This window comes from Miscanthus floridulus, chromosome 6, assembly GCF_019320115.1.
Source record: "Miscanthus floridulus cultivar M001 chromosome 6, ASM1932011v1, whole genome shotgun sequence".
NCBI classification, from domain to species: domain Eukaryota; kingdom Viridiplantae; phylum Streptophyta; class Magnoliopsida; order Poales; family Poaceae; genus Miscanthus; species Miscanthus floridulus.
The window spans coordinates 135,519,806-135,533,694 of NC_089585.1; the positions used below are offsets into that span (position 1 = coordinate 135,519,806).

General features: G+C 47.9%; 1 protein-coding gene and 1 pseudogene across 1 annotated transcript; one reads left to right on the plus strand and one right to left on the minus strand.

Moving 5' to 3' along the window:
* Positions 1-230: 230 nt before the first annotated feature.
* LOC136459750 (selenium-binding protein 1-like) lies at positions 231-4,220 on the minus strand. Its single transcript, XM_066459587.1, has 7 exons — positions 3,882-4,220; positions 2,454-2,649; positions 2,117-2,344; positions 1,581-1,812; positions 1,318-1,425; positions 959-1,231; positions 231-683 (listed from the first exon to the last, which is right to left on the minus strand). Exons 1-7 carry the CDS (start codon positions 4,039-4,041, stop codon positions 399-401), a joined length of 1,482 nt encoding a protein of 493 aa, XP_066315684.1. The 5' UTR covers positions 4,042-4,220; the 3' UTR covers positions 231-398.
* A 2,356-nt stretch (positions 4,221-6,576) lies between these two features.
* LOC136461301 (uncharacterized) lies at positions 6,577-9,136 on the plus strand (annotated as a pseudogene).
* The last annotated feature ends 4,753 nt before the right edge of the window (positions 9,137-13,889 follow it).

The following is a 13,889-nucleotide window of genomic DNA, read 5'->3' on the forward strand; positions in this document are numbered from 1 at the left end:
ATCAGCTGCAGAATGACCTTTTATCTGGCCCTGTGTTACGATGCATTTGCGTTAGTGTTAGCGCACGGGAGGTTGAGGAGCTTGTCCTATCATCGCCAAATCGTGCATAGTGATAAAAAATACTCCAGTCGTGGTGCTGCAACCCACTCCTGATAGAACGAGAGCGCCTGCTGTACCAGAAATCTCACAATACACAATAGCAAAGACGGCAGAGCCGACGACAATCAGAAAATTTAGAATCGATACTTTTTTTATTAATCTAAAGTTCTCATGAAACCATGCCTTATTCCACAGGCAACAGTCACGATACAAGATTAAACACTGCACGGATACCATGTTAATTACAGTGCATACAACAGCGGGGATCTCCATCAGCCTGTTATGCCAAATCCTTGACCTCAGATCCATATATCAGAGGTGCAGTCCCCACCAGGATATCTCATCTCATGGGCCAGGGCAGGACCATCTGGCTCGGTGCCAAAATCTACAAAGAAGTTGGGGTTGATAGCCAGCCCTCCTTTCTCGGTGTCGACATCGATCTGCAACATGTGGGAGCCCTTCTTGACAAGATCATCACCAAAGAACTGCTCATCCCAACGGCTGAAAAGTGAGTTGGTCACGTATATCCTCTTGCCATCCAAGCTCAACTGAATCATCTGTGGTCCACCTCTAAGTCGATGACCCTGATTATAAAGAAACATATGGTGAATCAGAGTAATCAAAATTCCATTGTATTTCCATCTTGGCTATTTGCCTATTTCTGGAAGTGTTATGGTTAATTAGGATTCCAAGTGTGCCAGTATTCTAGCGTGACAATGCAAAAGTTTGTAGAAATGGATGTGGTGTAGTTTGGTATTTGGTAACTCCACAGTGAACCACCCATAACCACCACTGAAACCCGGACTGTAATAATTATAAAAATCTTCTCGTTTCAGAAGGTTTCAAGAGGGGAGATTACCTTGACTTGAGGCACATTATACTGTTCTTCTTGACCATCGTCAGTAACATAGACGACATCACTGCCCTTTTGAAGAAGACCACCAACCCATACTTGTCCAGCCAAGAAAGGCTTTGCAGGATCCTCAATGTTGTACTGCCTGATATCGCCATGAAGCCAATTTACCAAGTAGAGATAACGGTCGTCAAGAGAGATAACGAAATCAGTTATCAATCCCGGCATTTCCGGCAGAATCCAGTTGCGGACCTTCAATGTTTTCACAGAGATAGCAACCTACAAGCGCAGTCATAGCAATATAAGCAAGTTGGAAAATCAAGCTCATTAGGTGGGAAAGAACTTATCATGTAGCATGAACAAACCTCATGGCTCCACGATCCATCCGTGGTCTTGAAAAATCTCACCATGTTGCTTGTCAAAGCACAGCCAACATAGCCAGTGTCCTTTGATGGATCATGTAAAAACCTCACCTGCAGGTGAAACAAACAAACAGAGAAGTGTTACAAACAAACTACTCTGGTAGCATTTACAGAGAAATAAAGACAGCACAAAAGTAACAAATATAGACAAATGCAAAATTATTCTGGCAGAAGTTTTCTACATTACATTTTCAATAATTTATTACCTCAAGGGGAAGAAGTCCAGTGTCACCTAGATCAAGTGTCTGCTTGAGCTCACCACCAGGCCAGTCGTACACATGCAGGTGCCTTCCGTACAGGCCATCCTGGACATGCTGAAGATTGAAACCTGTCCTGAACGCTGCAGGGGCTCCCCATGATGAACTGATCATCGTCTTGTGGCGAGGCTGGTACCAGAAGTCATATCCAAACAATGGACTATGACCTGGCTTTTCCCAACTGCATGTAGCAAAGTGCAAAGACTTAATAATTAATCAAGACACAGAGATCAGCATAATGAATCTGTCTGGTTTTCACATGTCAAGCAATTTGCCATACATCTGCAGCTATTTCAGAGCACATTACTGGAACTACACCCATTATACAAGTCATCGTGTGTTCTTAATCTTATGTTACTGTAAATGTGGCAAACTGTATAACAGCATGATGTAGTACTACGATAATAGGCTATATGCTCTGTAATTGGCCGTAGTTACATGCTACACATCAATATCAATGGGCCTAAACTGTGAGAAGTACTTACCGCCCTTTAACATTAAACTCTGAATCCAACAGCAGGAAGCCATTGCCAGCTGCATTCCCCTCCTTGTCCCCAAGGCAAGAAATCATAATGTCGCCAGATGCAAGGCAATGAGACGTGTGAGGAAACCCAAGCCCAGTCTTCTCAGCAATGTCCTCAGACTCAACCACCTTATGCAAGGATGGCGCCCTCGGGTCTGTCGCTGTGTCAACGACATACACACGACCTGACCTGCAAATAACCATCGAAACCACACCACAGATTCTCAGTCAGGGTCAGCAGTCGAGTCAGTCAATTGATTCATTCATCTGACCATCTCCATTTATTTGATAATACTCACAGCAACGAAGGCAGGATCAGGAAGCGGCGCTTGGCTGATGGATCGCCGTGGCAGGAGCTGCAGGAGTTCCAGCCAGAGTGATGCAGCTCATCGCCGGTGTGGGTGACCGGGAGCCTGTGGATCACCTGGGAGTATGTAGGAGAGTTGGGATCCAAATCCACCGTCGCAAGGTAATCCGGCTTGTTAATTCCAGTACCTGCATAAATCATATGTAACCACATGAACACAAAATTCCCAACAAGGCAAAACATCTAATCTGTGCAGTGTTCACATGGTTTGTGACTGTGTGATCTGTAAGCGTCCCCAAAGGAGAAACCATGTGAACCCCTGTCATAAACAGAAAACGTTTTGGAGCAGGTAGTGTTCATACGCGCTAACCGCTAAGTTTGCAAACTAACTGAACCCAAGTATAGTCCTATTTTTTTGACAGACCAAAGCGGTCTTAAACTATGAAAACAGGTAGTATCATTTGCAAAGGACATGCAGAAAACCCTATTTAATCGAATTCCAAAAGAATCGGGGATCTAAGCTAGAACAATTCTTGTCAGCTAAATTACCCTTACATAAATAAAAGGGTCCCTTTCCATGCAACAACACCCACCTGTCCTGTATACTAAATAAACTTTGCGAATACTCCTGACTAATCCTCCAAGGTGTACGCGTATGCAGTGCCGGCCCTAAGGGGTGGGCAGGAGGTGCGACGGCCGAGGGCCCTCGCGGGATGGGGGCCCAAGCCCAAGTATATAATACTCCATACCCTTTGGCTATAGTCTATTAGGATTTAAGATTAATAAGAAGATGCAGCGGCCCATCAGCAAAAAAAAAAAAGTCGTCGGCCTCTTTTTTTCCGGGAGGCAAGGAGCCGAGCCACCAACACCCGCACACGCACACATAGCGATCATGAGTCGTGACTTCCGGACTTCTGGCGAGACGGGAGACTGCGAGAGACGCAGCGCCAATCACCAGTTTACCACGCGATCACCAGCGCAGATCACCGAGACACCGATGCTCGAGTTCCAGTCTTCCAGAAGCCAGACGACGGCGTTCCAGACGACGACGACAACCAGGCAGCTGAAGCAGGGCTCGACAAAGACGACGATATATGATCTTGGTTATTGCCTTCTGTCCTTTTTGTGATTTGTGAATCTTGGTTCTGAATAAGTTCATATCCAAATTGTCTAGGCCCTAGGTTTTTTTCCTTGTTCAGTTTTTATCTAGTACTTTGTACTCATATAGTTATGTTTTTCTTGTAATTTAGGTCAGGTGTTACAATTTTAGAATGTTACCTAAGAAACATTTGTCGAGAGGGGCCGTCGCGACAAGTTCGCCGAGGGCCCTCAAAATCCAAGGACCGGCACTGCGCGTATGTCCCATGTGTATCCCCCTGGCTACAATCCTATACGCATGATAGAAGCAGAAATCACAAACCGTTGTAGACGCAGGTGACGTAGACGAGCTTCTCCCTGGGCCCCTTCTCCATGGCCTCCAGCGGCGTGGCGTACCCGGGCCCCATGGCGACGTAGCAGCAAGCCCCTCCGTTGGCCGCCGCCGCCGGCACGTCGACCGCCGCCACCGCTGCTCCAGCCATCTTTTCTGCCTGACCCCGGTGCTGTGCTCTCAGGTCGCGCACCGACACCTGCCGTTCCGACGAGCTAGCGCTGCGGGGTCAGGTCTCGTACCGCCGCCGGGCCGGGGGGAAGGGAGGGAAGAATGGGGAGATGGACGGAGAAGCAAAGCTGCTTACTCACTCACTCACCCGACCGCGGGCCACCCGCGTGGGAAAAGAGGAGATGGTGGATATTTAACTTTTTACCATTTGAACGGATGGCATCTGACATAGTATTTTTTAGCTTTATCTACCCTTCTCTTATTCGCACGAAAAAAAAAGCTTATGAAATATAAGGAGTGCAAATAGTAAGTTGACTGCTATAGCATGTAGTGCTTAATGGCTAGGATGTAAGGAAAGAGAGTATGGTCGAAATAGTGCTTGTTACTCACTTGTTATTTTGGTGCTGGTTTGACTCATTAGCTTTCGTAATGCCCTCTTTTCGTAGATTGGAAGGAGCCCTCACTAGATATGTTGTGCAGGGAATTCATGTTCTCTTTCATAGATAGGAGGGGTATGCGTGCTTACAGCCTATGGAATACGGTTTTACCAGCAGATAGAGAAATTTGATACGAAATTACCATTTTTGCTCGCGTGACACGCCAACAAATCACTCCAGCGCGGATCCGAGTCAGCAGTCTCATGCGAAATGACGCCCCTGCCCCTGGCATGTTTATACTCAGAGATAGTCGGACTTCACCTGTCAGCCATCTCTCCCCACCTCTCCTCTTGTTGACGGGGTGGACCCCACCTGTCAGGGTCATCCCCTACCTCCAGCCACTGATCCCCTTCGCTGGCCATGGCCGGGCGACCACGCGACCCGCCCTGTCCGCACCCCTCCCGTGTCCTCAGCATCCCGCACGGACCCGGCCCCTCCGTCGCATCCACCACACCACCGCAGCCGTGATCCCTCCACCGTGCGCACCGAGTCAAGCCGCCATGGGCGGCATACGACCAAGCTTCCACTGCCAGGGGTGCCCACTGCTCGTTCCTCCCCCTCTTCGTCGTCCCTCAGGCCCCTCTCCACGCCTCAGACGTCCCGCCCCTCCCTCTGTCCTCTCTTCTTCTCCAACGCTGCCAATCACCGCAACCACCGCCATTGCTGAGCTTTGGTTCGAGCTCCGGATTTCCACACAGACACCACCATTTGCCTCCCCACTTCCTCCGCTGTCCTAGCAAGGATACACCGCCCATGCTGCACCGCTTCTCGGTGTCGAACCGTGCCCGCAGCGCCATCCCACCGACGAGAAGCTCGTTGTCATGGTCCTCACCGCCCGCAACAACAGCATCGGCGGCGGCGCGCCGGCTCCGAGCACGACGCCGCCGCCGGCATCACCGGCGTTGGCCCCTCCCATCGGCTCCACCCCACCCCCGTCGTTGTCGCCCGCTCTGCCTAAGGGATCAGTGGCTGGAGGTAGGGGATGACCCTGACGGCCAGGTCCACCCATCAGTGGGAGGAGAGGCTGGGAGAGATGGCTGACAAGTGGGGTCCGACAATCTGTGAGTATAAACACGCCAGCAACAAGGACGTCATTTCGCATGAGGCTGCTGACTCGGATCCACGCTAGAGTGATGTGTTGGCGTGCCACACGAGTAAAAATGGTAATTTCGTATCAAATTTCTCTCTCTGCTGGTAAAACCGTAGTGCCAATTCTAAAATTGCTATCTCAGGAGGTGCCATCCGTTATAATGGTAAAAAGTTAAATATCCCAAGGAGACAAGGGAGAAGGCAGCTAACGGCTTCGTGTGGCTGCAGTTTCTGGTGAGTCCAGCAGGTGTAGGCAGGCAGGCCTAATTATAGCGTCCCGGCGGGGTTGTGGAGGCACGACGTCCGTGGACTACGCGCCGCGATGCGTGTGGAGGTGGAGCATGTCCTTAAATGGGAATTTTGCCCTTATAGGGAGTGGGCTTCGCTAGAATGTCATTAAATTTGTGGGCTTCTTCAGAATGCCCTTATAAAAGGTGTGTTTCACGCTATTTTGTCATTTCGTGTTTTTTCAACTTTATAAATTTCTGACCGCATCTTTTTTTACCAGACGTGACCGTTTTACCCATGTCTCCTTCTACCTTATCCTCTTGCTTTGCTTCTCACGGTCACGACAATTTCTCCTTTCTCTCCCATTCTCTCTCCGTCTCGACCGGTGTTCGGGCGGGAGACCGCCACCGCCCATTGCCGCCCGTCCGCGCCAGGCCACCGTCGACAGGCCGCGCGTCACCAGGCACGCTACCCCTCCCTACGTCCCGTCGCTCCTTGCGCATTGCCCCAGACCAACCCTACAGTTGTCTGCTCGTGCCATTGGCCAGCGGTCAGGCCAGGTCATCCCCAGGCGAAGGCCCCCGTAGTCCAGGACACGCGCCCGCCTCCGAAGCCTCAGCCATGGCAATATTCTCCCCCCGGAACTAAGGTGAGGCTTCAAGGCGCCCATATTCATGATTAATTTGTGGATTCAATGGGTATAGTGTTAACTTAGGGTTTTACAGGAGTAAGAAACAATGATTCTCTTATGTGCTTGTGCTATGGATTGCAATCGGTGTGGTGTAGTTATCGGGTATGCATCAGTATTTACTCTTTGTTGTACAAATATATCTTACTACGACTAGTTGTATGGCATGCGTGTAGTGTTCTAACTCTGTAATGTGTGTTTTTAGGCTCTATGCGGAGCCTGAGCTTAGTTTAGTGCCTGTAGATGGTGGCATTCTAGAACAGCCACAGGGACATGTCGTTAATTGGGATGAATTACGGATTGAGGAAAGGCAAGATGATGAAGGGGAAGGAAGGTTAGAAATTTTTGATGAGGATGAGCTGTATCATTTGCTGGGCCTGAGAACCGAGGATGATCATGGCTAGGGTGCTGCTGATTCTACTTCAAATGATGATCAGGCTACCGCAAATAATGGTAGTACAGTCCCTGATGTTGACACAAGAGGTGCAGCTATCCCTATTGATGATGCAATACCGGAGGAGAGGGTGATGATGTATGACCCTAACAAAGCATGCATGGATATTGACACCGTGTACCCCAACATGGTTGAGTTTAGATTGGTTGTGAGGCAGTTTGCCATTAATAAATAGTTTGCACTATACACTGTGAAAACAGACATATAGATGTTTATTGGGAAGTGCATGGCACCAGATTGCCCTTGGCATATTAATGGTCGAAAACAATGTCATTCAAAAACTGTTATGGTATACATAATTTTTTGTTATATGAATATGACTTCTTTTTTTGAGTTATGGCAATGTTCTAATTTCTGTAATAATGCAGGTTACAACTCTAATTGCTCAACATAATTGTTCATCCAGTGTGAGGAGACTTACTACTACACCCACTGCTGCCTAGGTTGCTTCAAGGGGTATCAAGCTCCTCAGGAAGGACCCAAATATGGGCCCAAAAGAACTAAAGAAGCAGCTGCAAGACGACCACAAATGTGAAATTCACTATGACATCGTTTGTAAGGGGAGTCATATTGCAATGAAAGAGTTGTTTGGCAGCTGGGAGGAAAGCTTCCAAATGCTCTACAATTGGAGGGCAGAGGTTCTGAAGCACTCACCAAACAGTGTCATTGAGATTGACATCAAGATGGTTGATGGCAAGGTACACTTTCACATGTTCTTTTGTGCTTTGAGTCCTTGTATTGAGGGTTTTCTAGAGGGATGCAGGCCTTACCTTAGTATCGACTCCATTGCGTTGAATGGTAGATGGTGTGGACACTTAGCCGCAGCCACTGCTCTAGATGGACACAATTGGATGTACCATATTGCATTTGGCTTCATAGATGGCGATACAACAGAAAATTGGGAATGGTTTATGACTCAGTTGCATAAGGCCATAGGAGACCTACCTGTTCTTGCTATTTGCACTGATGCATGCAAAGGTCTAGAGAAAGCTGTTAAAATGTGTTTCCTCATGCTGAACAGAGAGAGTCTTTTAGGCATCTTATGCAGAATTTCATTAAGAAGTTCGGGGGTGATGTTTTTTCGAAGATGTATCCTGCAGCTCGAGCATATAGAGTTGAAGTATTCCAATATTTCTTCAAATTTGTTAGAGAGGCTGGCGATCAAGTGATGGAATGGCTTGACAATTATCATAAATTGTTGTGGATGAGAAGTGCATTTAACCCTGAAATAAAGTGTGATTATATAACCAACAACCTTGCTGAATGTTTTAATAATTGGATCAAGGACTAGAATGACCTTCCTGTAGTTGAGCTTGCTGATAAAATTAGGGAGATGCTAATGGTATTATGGAGGAAGAGAAGGCAAATTGGACAAAAGCTTAATGGGAGAATTTTACCTACAGTCATACACCAGCTGAAAATGAGAACCAGAGGAGTTATCACCTCTGATAGTATTGCTGCAGAGATATGGGAAATTAATAGCATCCATAACAGGCATGTAGTGAAGACTTATCTCCATGAGTGCACATGCCTTGAGTGGCAGCACACTGGTAAGCCATGTCAGCATGCTTTGGCTTTGATTACAACCCAACAAATTGTGGATGTGGATCTTGAGGAATTTATCCATGAATATTATTCAGTGGAAAATTTTAAGAATGCCTATAAGAGATTAATAGAGCCACTCCTAGATAAAACTCAGTGGCCACATGTGTCACTTTCATTTACAGTTGTGGCACCATTGGACAAAAAGGGTGCTGAGAGATATAGGAAGCTGCGGATAAAAGGATGTCTTGAAGGAGGAAGTGGTGGCAGAGGGAAAAAGGCTGCCAAGGAGGCTGCCAATGAGGCTGATAAAGCTGCTGAAGAGGGGGCTATGCAAGCTGCTAAACCTAAAAGGCAATTGGTAAGAGGGAAAAGAATATGCAAGGGGTGTGGAGAATTAGGTCATGGAGAAACAAGTTACAAGTGTTGTCGAAATGGGACAAAGAAAATGTACTGATTTCTTTAGTTTCTGTAACTTACATCTACTAAATGGGACAAACAAGCTACAAGTGCCTAAATTGTTCTAACTTGTCGGAAAAGGAAGCCTAGGATAAATACAACCAAGTATGGAAAGAATGGTAACAAGAAAACTAAAAAAGCTACTGAAAATACCAATGTTTTCAGGTCATCCGATTAATCACGATTAGTCATCCTGGTCGGTCCCTGGTGTTCGATTAGGAGGACTGACTCGATTAGCTCGACCAGAAAGCTAGTTGTCCACGTCATACTAGGACAGGGACGACCAGTTTGGTTACTCTGCTTTTGGGCCTGTTTAACTAGGCGGACATGTGGGACTATTGAATGTCAATGTGTTTGTGACTTTGTGTTGAACACTTTAACTTATCTGTACTGAACTAATTTGGTTATGTAATATGCTGGCTGTGTGGCTACTATGGTCTGCCGAGGTTACCTTCATCGGGCTTCCAGTCCAGTTCCCGGCCTGGCGCGGATGCACCGGGGCGGCGACCGCAGCCTGGCGTGGACGCGGCGGTGGCCTGGCGCGAAAACATCGGGGCGGCGACTGCGGCGTGGCGCGGACGCGGCGGTGGCCTGGCACGGACGGTCGAGGCGAGGACGCGGCAGTGGCGCAGGCGGTCGACGGCGGCCTGGCGCGGCTGGGCAGCCGGCTTCGGGCTCCCGCCCGAACACCGGTCCAGACGGAGAGAGAACGGGAGAGAAAGGGGAAATTGCCGTGACCGGTCGAGAGGATAACGTAGAAGGAGACAGGGGTAAAACGGTCACGTCTGGTCAAAAAGATGGGGTCAGAAATTTACAAAGTTGAAAAAACACGAAATGATAAAATAGCGCGAAACACATCTTTCATAAGGGCATTCTGGCAAAGCCCACCAACTTAATGACATTCTAGCGAAGCCTACTCCGTGTGAGGGCAAAATTCCGAATTTCTCTGAGGACAGGGAGGTGTGCGTGAATCTGGGTCCCACGGCGTGGCGGGAGCGAGGTGTCGTCCTATCTGGACGATAATGCGGGCGGGTGGGCTCTAGCCAGCGTGGCCCGCCGCGGGAGGACCGGAGGACGCACGGGAAACGGAGAGCGACGCCGGCGAGAAAGACACGGCCGGTAATTCCGCCGCGCGACGCCGGCCGCGATGTGCTGGCATAACACAAGTACTGTACTACCATCTACCATAACCCCTCGCGTGCACGGCCATTCCCGACACGACTAGTAGCTCACTTTGCTAAGGCCGTCGCTTTGCTTGGATCCACCGATCCACATCCACGCCAGGCGCGCGCGTGCTGGAGGCTGGAGACAGGACCGTCTGCATCACCTCCGCTTTTCCACTGTCCTGGCATGGGCTTCCGTTCGGCAGCGTCACAACTGACGCCATCTGCACTTGGATGCTTGCTTTCTGACTCATGGTTCCTTGTTGTTGCCGCCGTGAAGTGAAACGCTGTCGGCTTGTCGCTGTGAAGTTGCATGGTTCCGATCTCGACGCAGCGAGTGAGCTGAGCGCACGCACGGCACTTGGGCAGTTGGGCCGGCCGGCCGGCTGCAGGGGAGTAGTAGCATGCATTGATGCTGATGCTGTGATGCATCTCCGTGCATGGCCAAATTGGCCACCCACCGCGCCAGCAGACTCGACATGCACGCATTGGCATCAGGAAGTATTGCCTGTTGACTTGGCAGAGTTGCTCAGGTTCTCTCTTTTTTTTTTGAACATTGGGTTCTTTCTCTTCTCCCACCTCCGAGACCAAGGGCGCCAGGTCAAAACCGCTGGTCCACCCTCGCATCTCATCGCACGCCCGTACGTTCTCTCTGCCCCGACCTGGATCCTGCATTCCTGCTTGTCAGAGCGTCCGTTTTGTCAAAAAGATGGAAAAACGCTAGACGGATCTGACCATACAAAAACGTATCCTCTTGGTTGGCAGATAAGCTCAAGAACGCCCGGAACACGTCAGACGGCAAATCGAGCACGAGAACTGCAGTGATCCGCAGCCGCAGCCGCAGCCGCAGCCGCAGGTTCCCGTTCTCTAGAGCAAATCCTGGAGAGACGACGATATCCCTAGCCACGGGATCGGAATGCCACCGGATCGATCAGGATTCATCACATGAGGAAGCTGCCTGCATGCAAGACGCCAGTGGCAGATCCAAGTGGCTAGCTGGCGGCTCACATGGACCTCTGGATGCATGATCACATGCGCTTGCTCCTCATCTCGAAGACTTTTGTGAGCATAATTGAATCGCTGCCGCTGGCAATCAGGATCATGATAATAATAATCGTCCAATTCACTTGGCTTATAAGCCGTATTTTTACAGCCAACCACCAAAAGTACTTTCAGCCATGCAGCCAAGCGAACATGGCAAATAATATCACAGCTCAACGGGCTCTTATCTCATTATTGCTGTACTGTGCTGTACTATTTTATTAGCAAGCAAGTAGTGCAGCGCATCAGAGAAACTTTTTTTTTTTTGCGAGGGCATCAGAGAAACAGTTTACGACGTGCGTGCTTAGCTTGGCATTATCTTATCACGTACACGCACGCGACCAGACAGCGATAGGCAGGAGTGTAGAATCAGCAAAATGTCGAAGTTATATATGATCCACCTTCTTTTAATGTTTGGATTACATGCAAAATGCAAGATGCAGGGAAAATTGTGAAATGTTGGAATATATTTACTGTTCGGTTTAATCCGAGTGAGCATTTGATAGTGATGACGTGTTATATGGTCCACACCTTCTTTTCATGTTTCGAGACATGTAGCTATTTTATGCTTCCGCGTGTTGCTAATCTCCAATTAACCCAAGAACAAGATGTATTTACTGGGATTTACACCCAAATGATCTATTCTCGGTGAAATTTCATTATTTAATTGTAATCAATTTTTGGATGTCCCTAATGTTATTAACAAGCACTTGTGAAAACTTAAGGTCCCTTTAAAGGTCGAGATCTTTCTCGTAGACAGGTTATTTTTACAAAGGATAACCTAGAGAAGCGGAATTGGCACGACGATAAAGGACGTGTTTGGTTCTTAGAGCCAACACACCTGACCTCACCTCGCCCTGCCAGTGTAGAAAACGAGAAGCTCACCCAGGCCGGTGAGCCGTTTTGCCTCTCCCACAAAAACAAGGGAAATCTTGCTAGCACAAACCCCGAGACAAGCAAGCAAGAAAAACAAATGGCAGACTCACTCAGAAAATCTCGCTCGGTAAGGTAGCACAGTAACGGTCCAAGAAACCAAACGCGCCCAAATATGTTGCTTTTATCATAGAGATGAGACAATTTGGCACTTATTTTTTTTACTGTTAGTTCGCACGCTCGATCTAGGCTCTATAACCTAAGTGACTACCGGATTAGCTAAACCTCACGGTGTTGTGAACCGGATAGAAATCATTAGTAATAATATGAAGCCACTCGACGCCACGATCGGGGCCCGCTCCTCGCCTCCTCGCGGCTTCACCACCCGTGCTTGCGCCGATGGTGTAGCCTTTCGCACATTGCGAGCCTTGGAGACCACGGTTCGGGAGCTTCTCCGCCAGGGCCACCACATCCTTGTAGTGGCCCAGTCGCAAAGCGACATCTGCTACCGCAATTCCCCCAAGACCTTGTCCTTGCCTAGGTTGCCTTCTTCGACGTTGCAGTTTGCTGCCTCATCAGCCCCCATAGTGACTAAATTATTTATAATATACTCCCTCATTTCTAAATTATAAGTTATTCTAGCTTTTCTAAATACATAACTTTTACTACGCATCTAGACATAATATCTAAGTACGTAGCAAACAAAGTGCTAGCAAAAACTATGTGCCTATAAAAGAATGCATTCACACATATGTTTGATATACATCAAAACACACAATAACCATCATCCAAGGGTATGTTATGCCTTTCTCATAAGAACCTCTTATTTCTAGAGCTGCAGCTAAGCTATATACCAAATAGGTCCATCTGCTCCAACAATTATAGAGTGTAGCTGTTCGATGATGGAGTTTTTTATTTCTTTTTTTAGGGAAGTTCAATAATGGAGTTGATTTTTTTAGGGAAACCACACTCATTATTCATGGAGTTGGTCATAAGAGTTACAAATGCTCGAAGGCGGATCTAACAGCCAGACATACCAGCCAGTATCAAAAGAAATCAAGCTCCTAGCTAGAGCATGAGCATCAACATTGGAATTTCTATTCTCATGAATGAAATCAACAAAAACAAAATCACGAGCCCGTTCCTTGATCTCCTTCACAACTTGGCCATAAGGACCCAAGCCTATTCCTGCCATGCTTCTAATAGCATTAGCACAGTCAGATGCCAACCGGAATGAGGTCAACATGAGGTCAGACGCCAGAGCTAGACCTTCTCTGCAGACGATTACCTCGGCTATTTCCGGTTTTGTGATTCCTTCAAGGACCACTCCCGATGCTCCCAGAAAACTGCCATCTTGGTCTTGGGCTAGGACTGCTACTAATGCCCTCCTCAAGTTCTTTGAAATAGCTGCATCGACATTCACCTTCTTGCATCCAGTTGGCGGCGGCAGCCACTTAGGACGTCGAGTCTGAACTTTTGCCTTTGCTTCTTGAGTCGGCTTCGGCGCTTTCAATTCAGCAACATATTTGTTTACAAAGCTATGTGTCAATAGCGGGCTCTGGAAAATTATTCATGGATCGCCTTACTTCTTGCATACCAAATTGCCCACATAGTTACCAACACCCGAATAAGATCATCATGGGACATTGTTTTGAACAGGTTCGCCAACCAATTTCTCGAGTTCTCCTGCATCTCGCTGAGGTGTTCGACGATTTTCTCGCTCTCTAGCACCCATACACATCTCGCCACATTACATTCAAGAAATGAATGTTTCCAAGAATCAGTGGCACCACATAAAGCACATTGGCCATGATCAGCCATATTTTTGCAGTGAAGAACATCTGTAGATGGCAA

Coding starts and splice junctions, on each gene's coding strand:
- LOC136459750 (XM_066459587.1), bottom strand. CDS start 4,041: ATGGCTGGAGCAGCGGTGGCGGCGGTCGACGTGCCGGCGGCGGCGGCC. Junction 1,426..1,580: donor CTGGACTTCTTCCCCTTGAG/GTAATAAATTAT, acceptor TTTCACCTGCAG/GTGAGGTTTTTACATGATCC. Junction 1,232..1,317: donor ATGGATCGTGGAGCCATGAG/GTTTGTTCATGC, acceptor CTGCGCTTGTAG/GTTGCTATCTCTGTGAAAAC.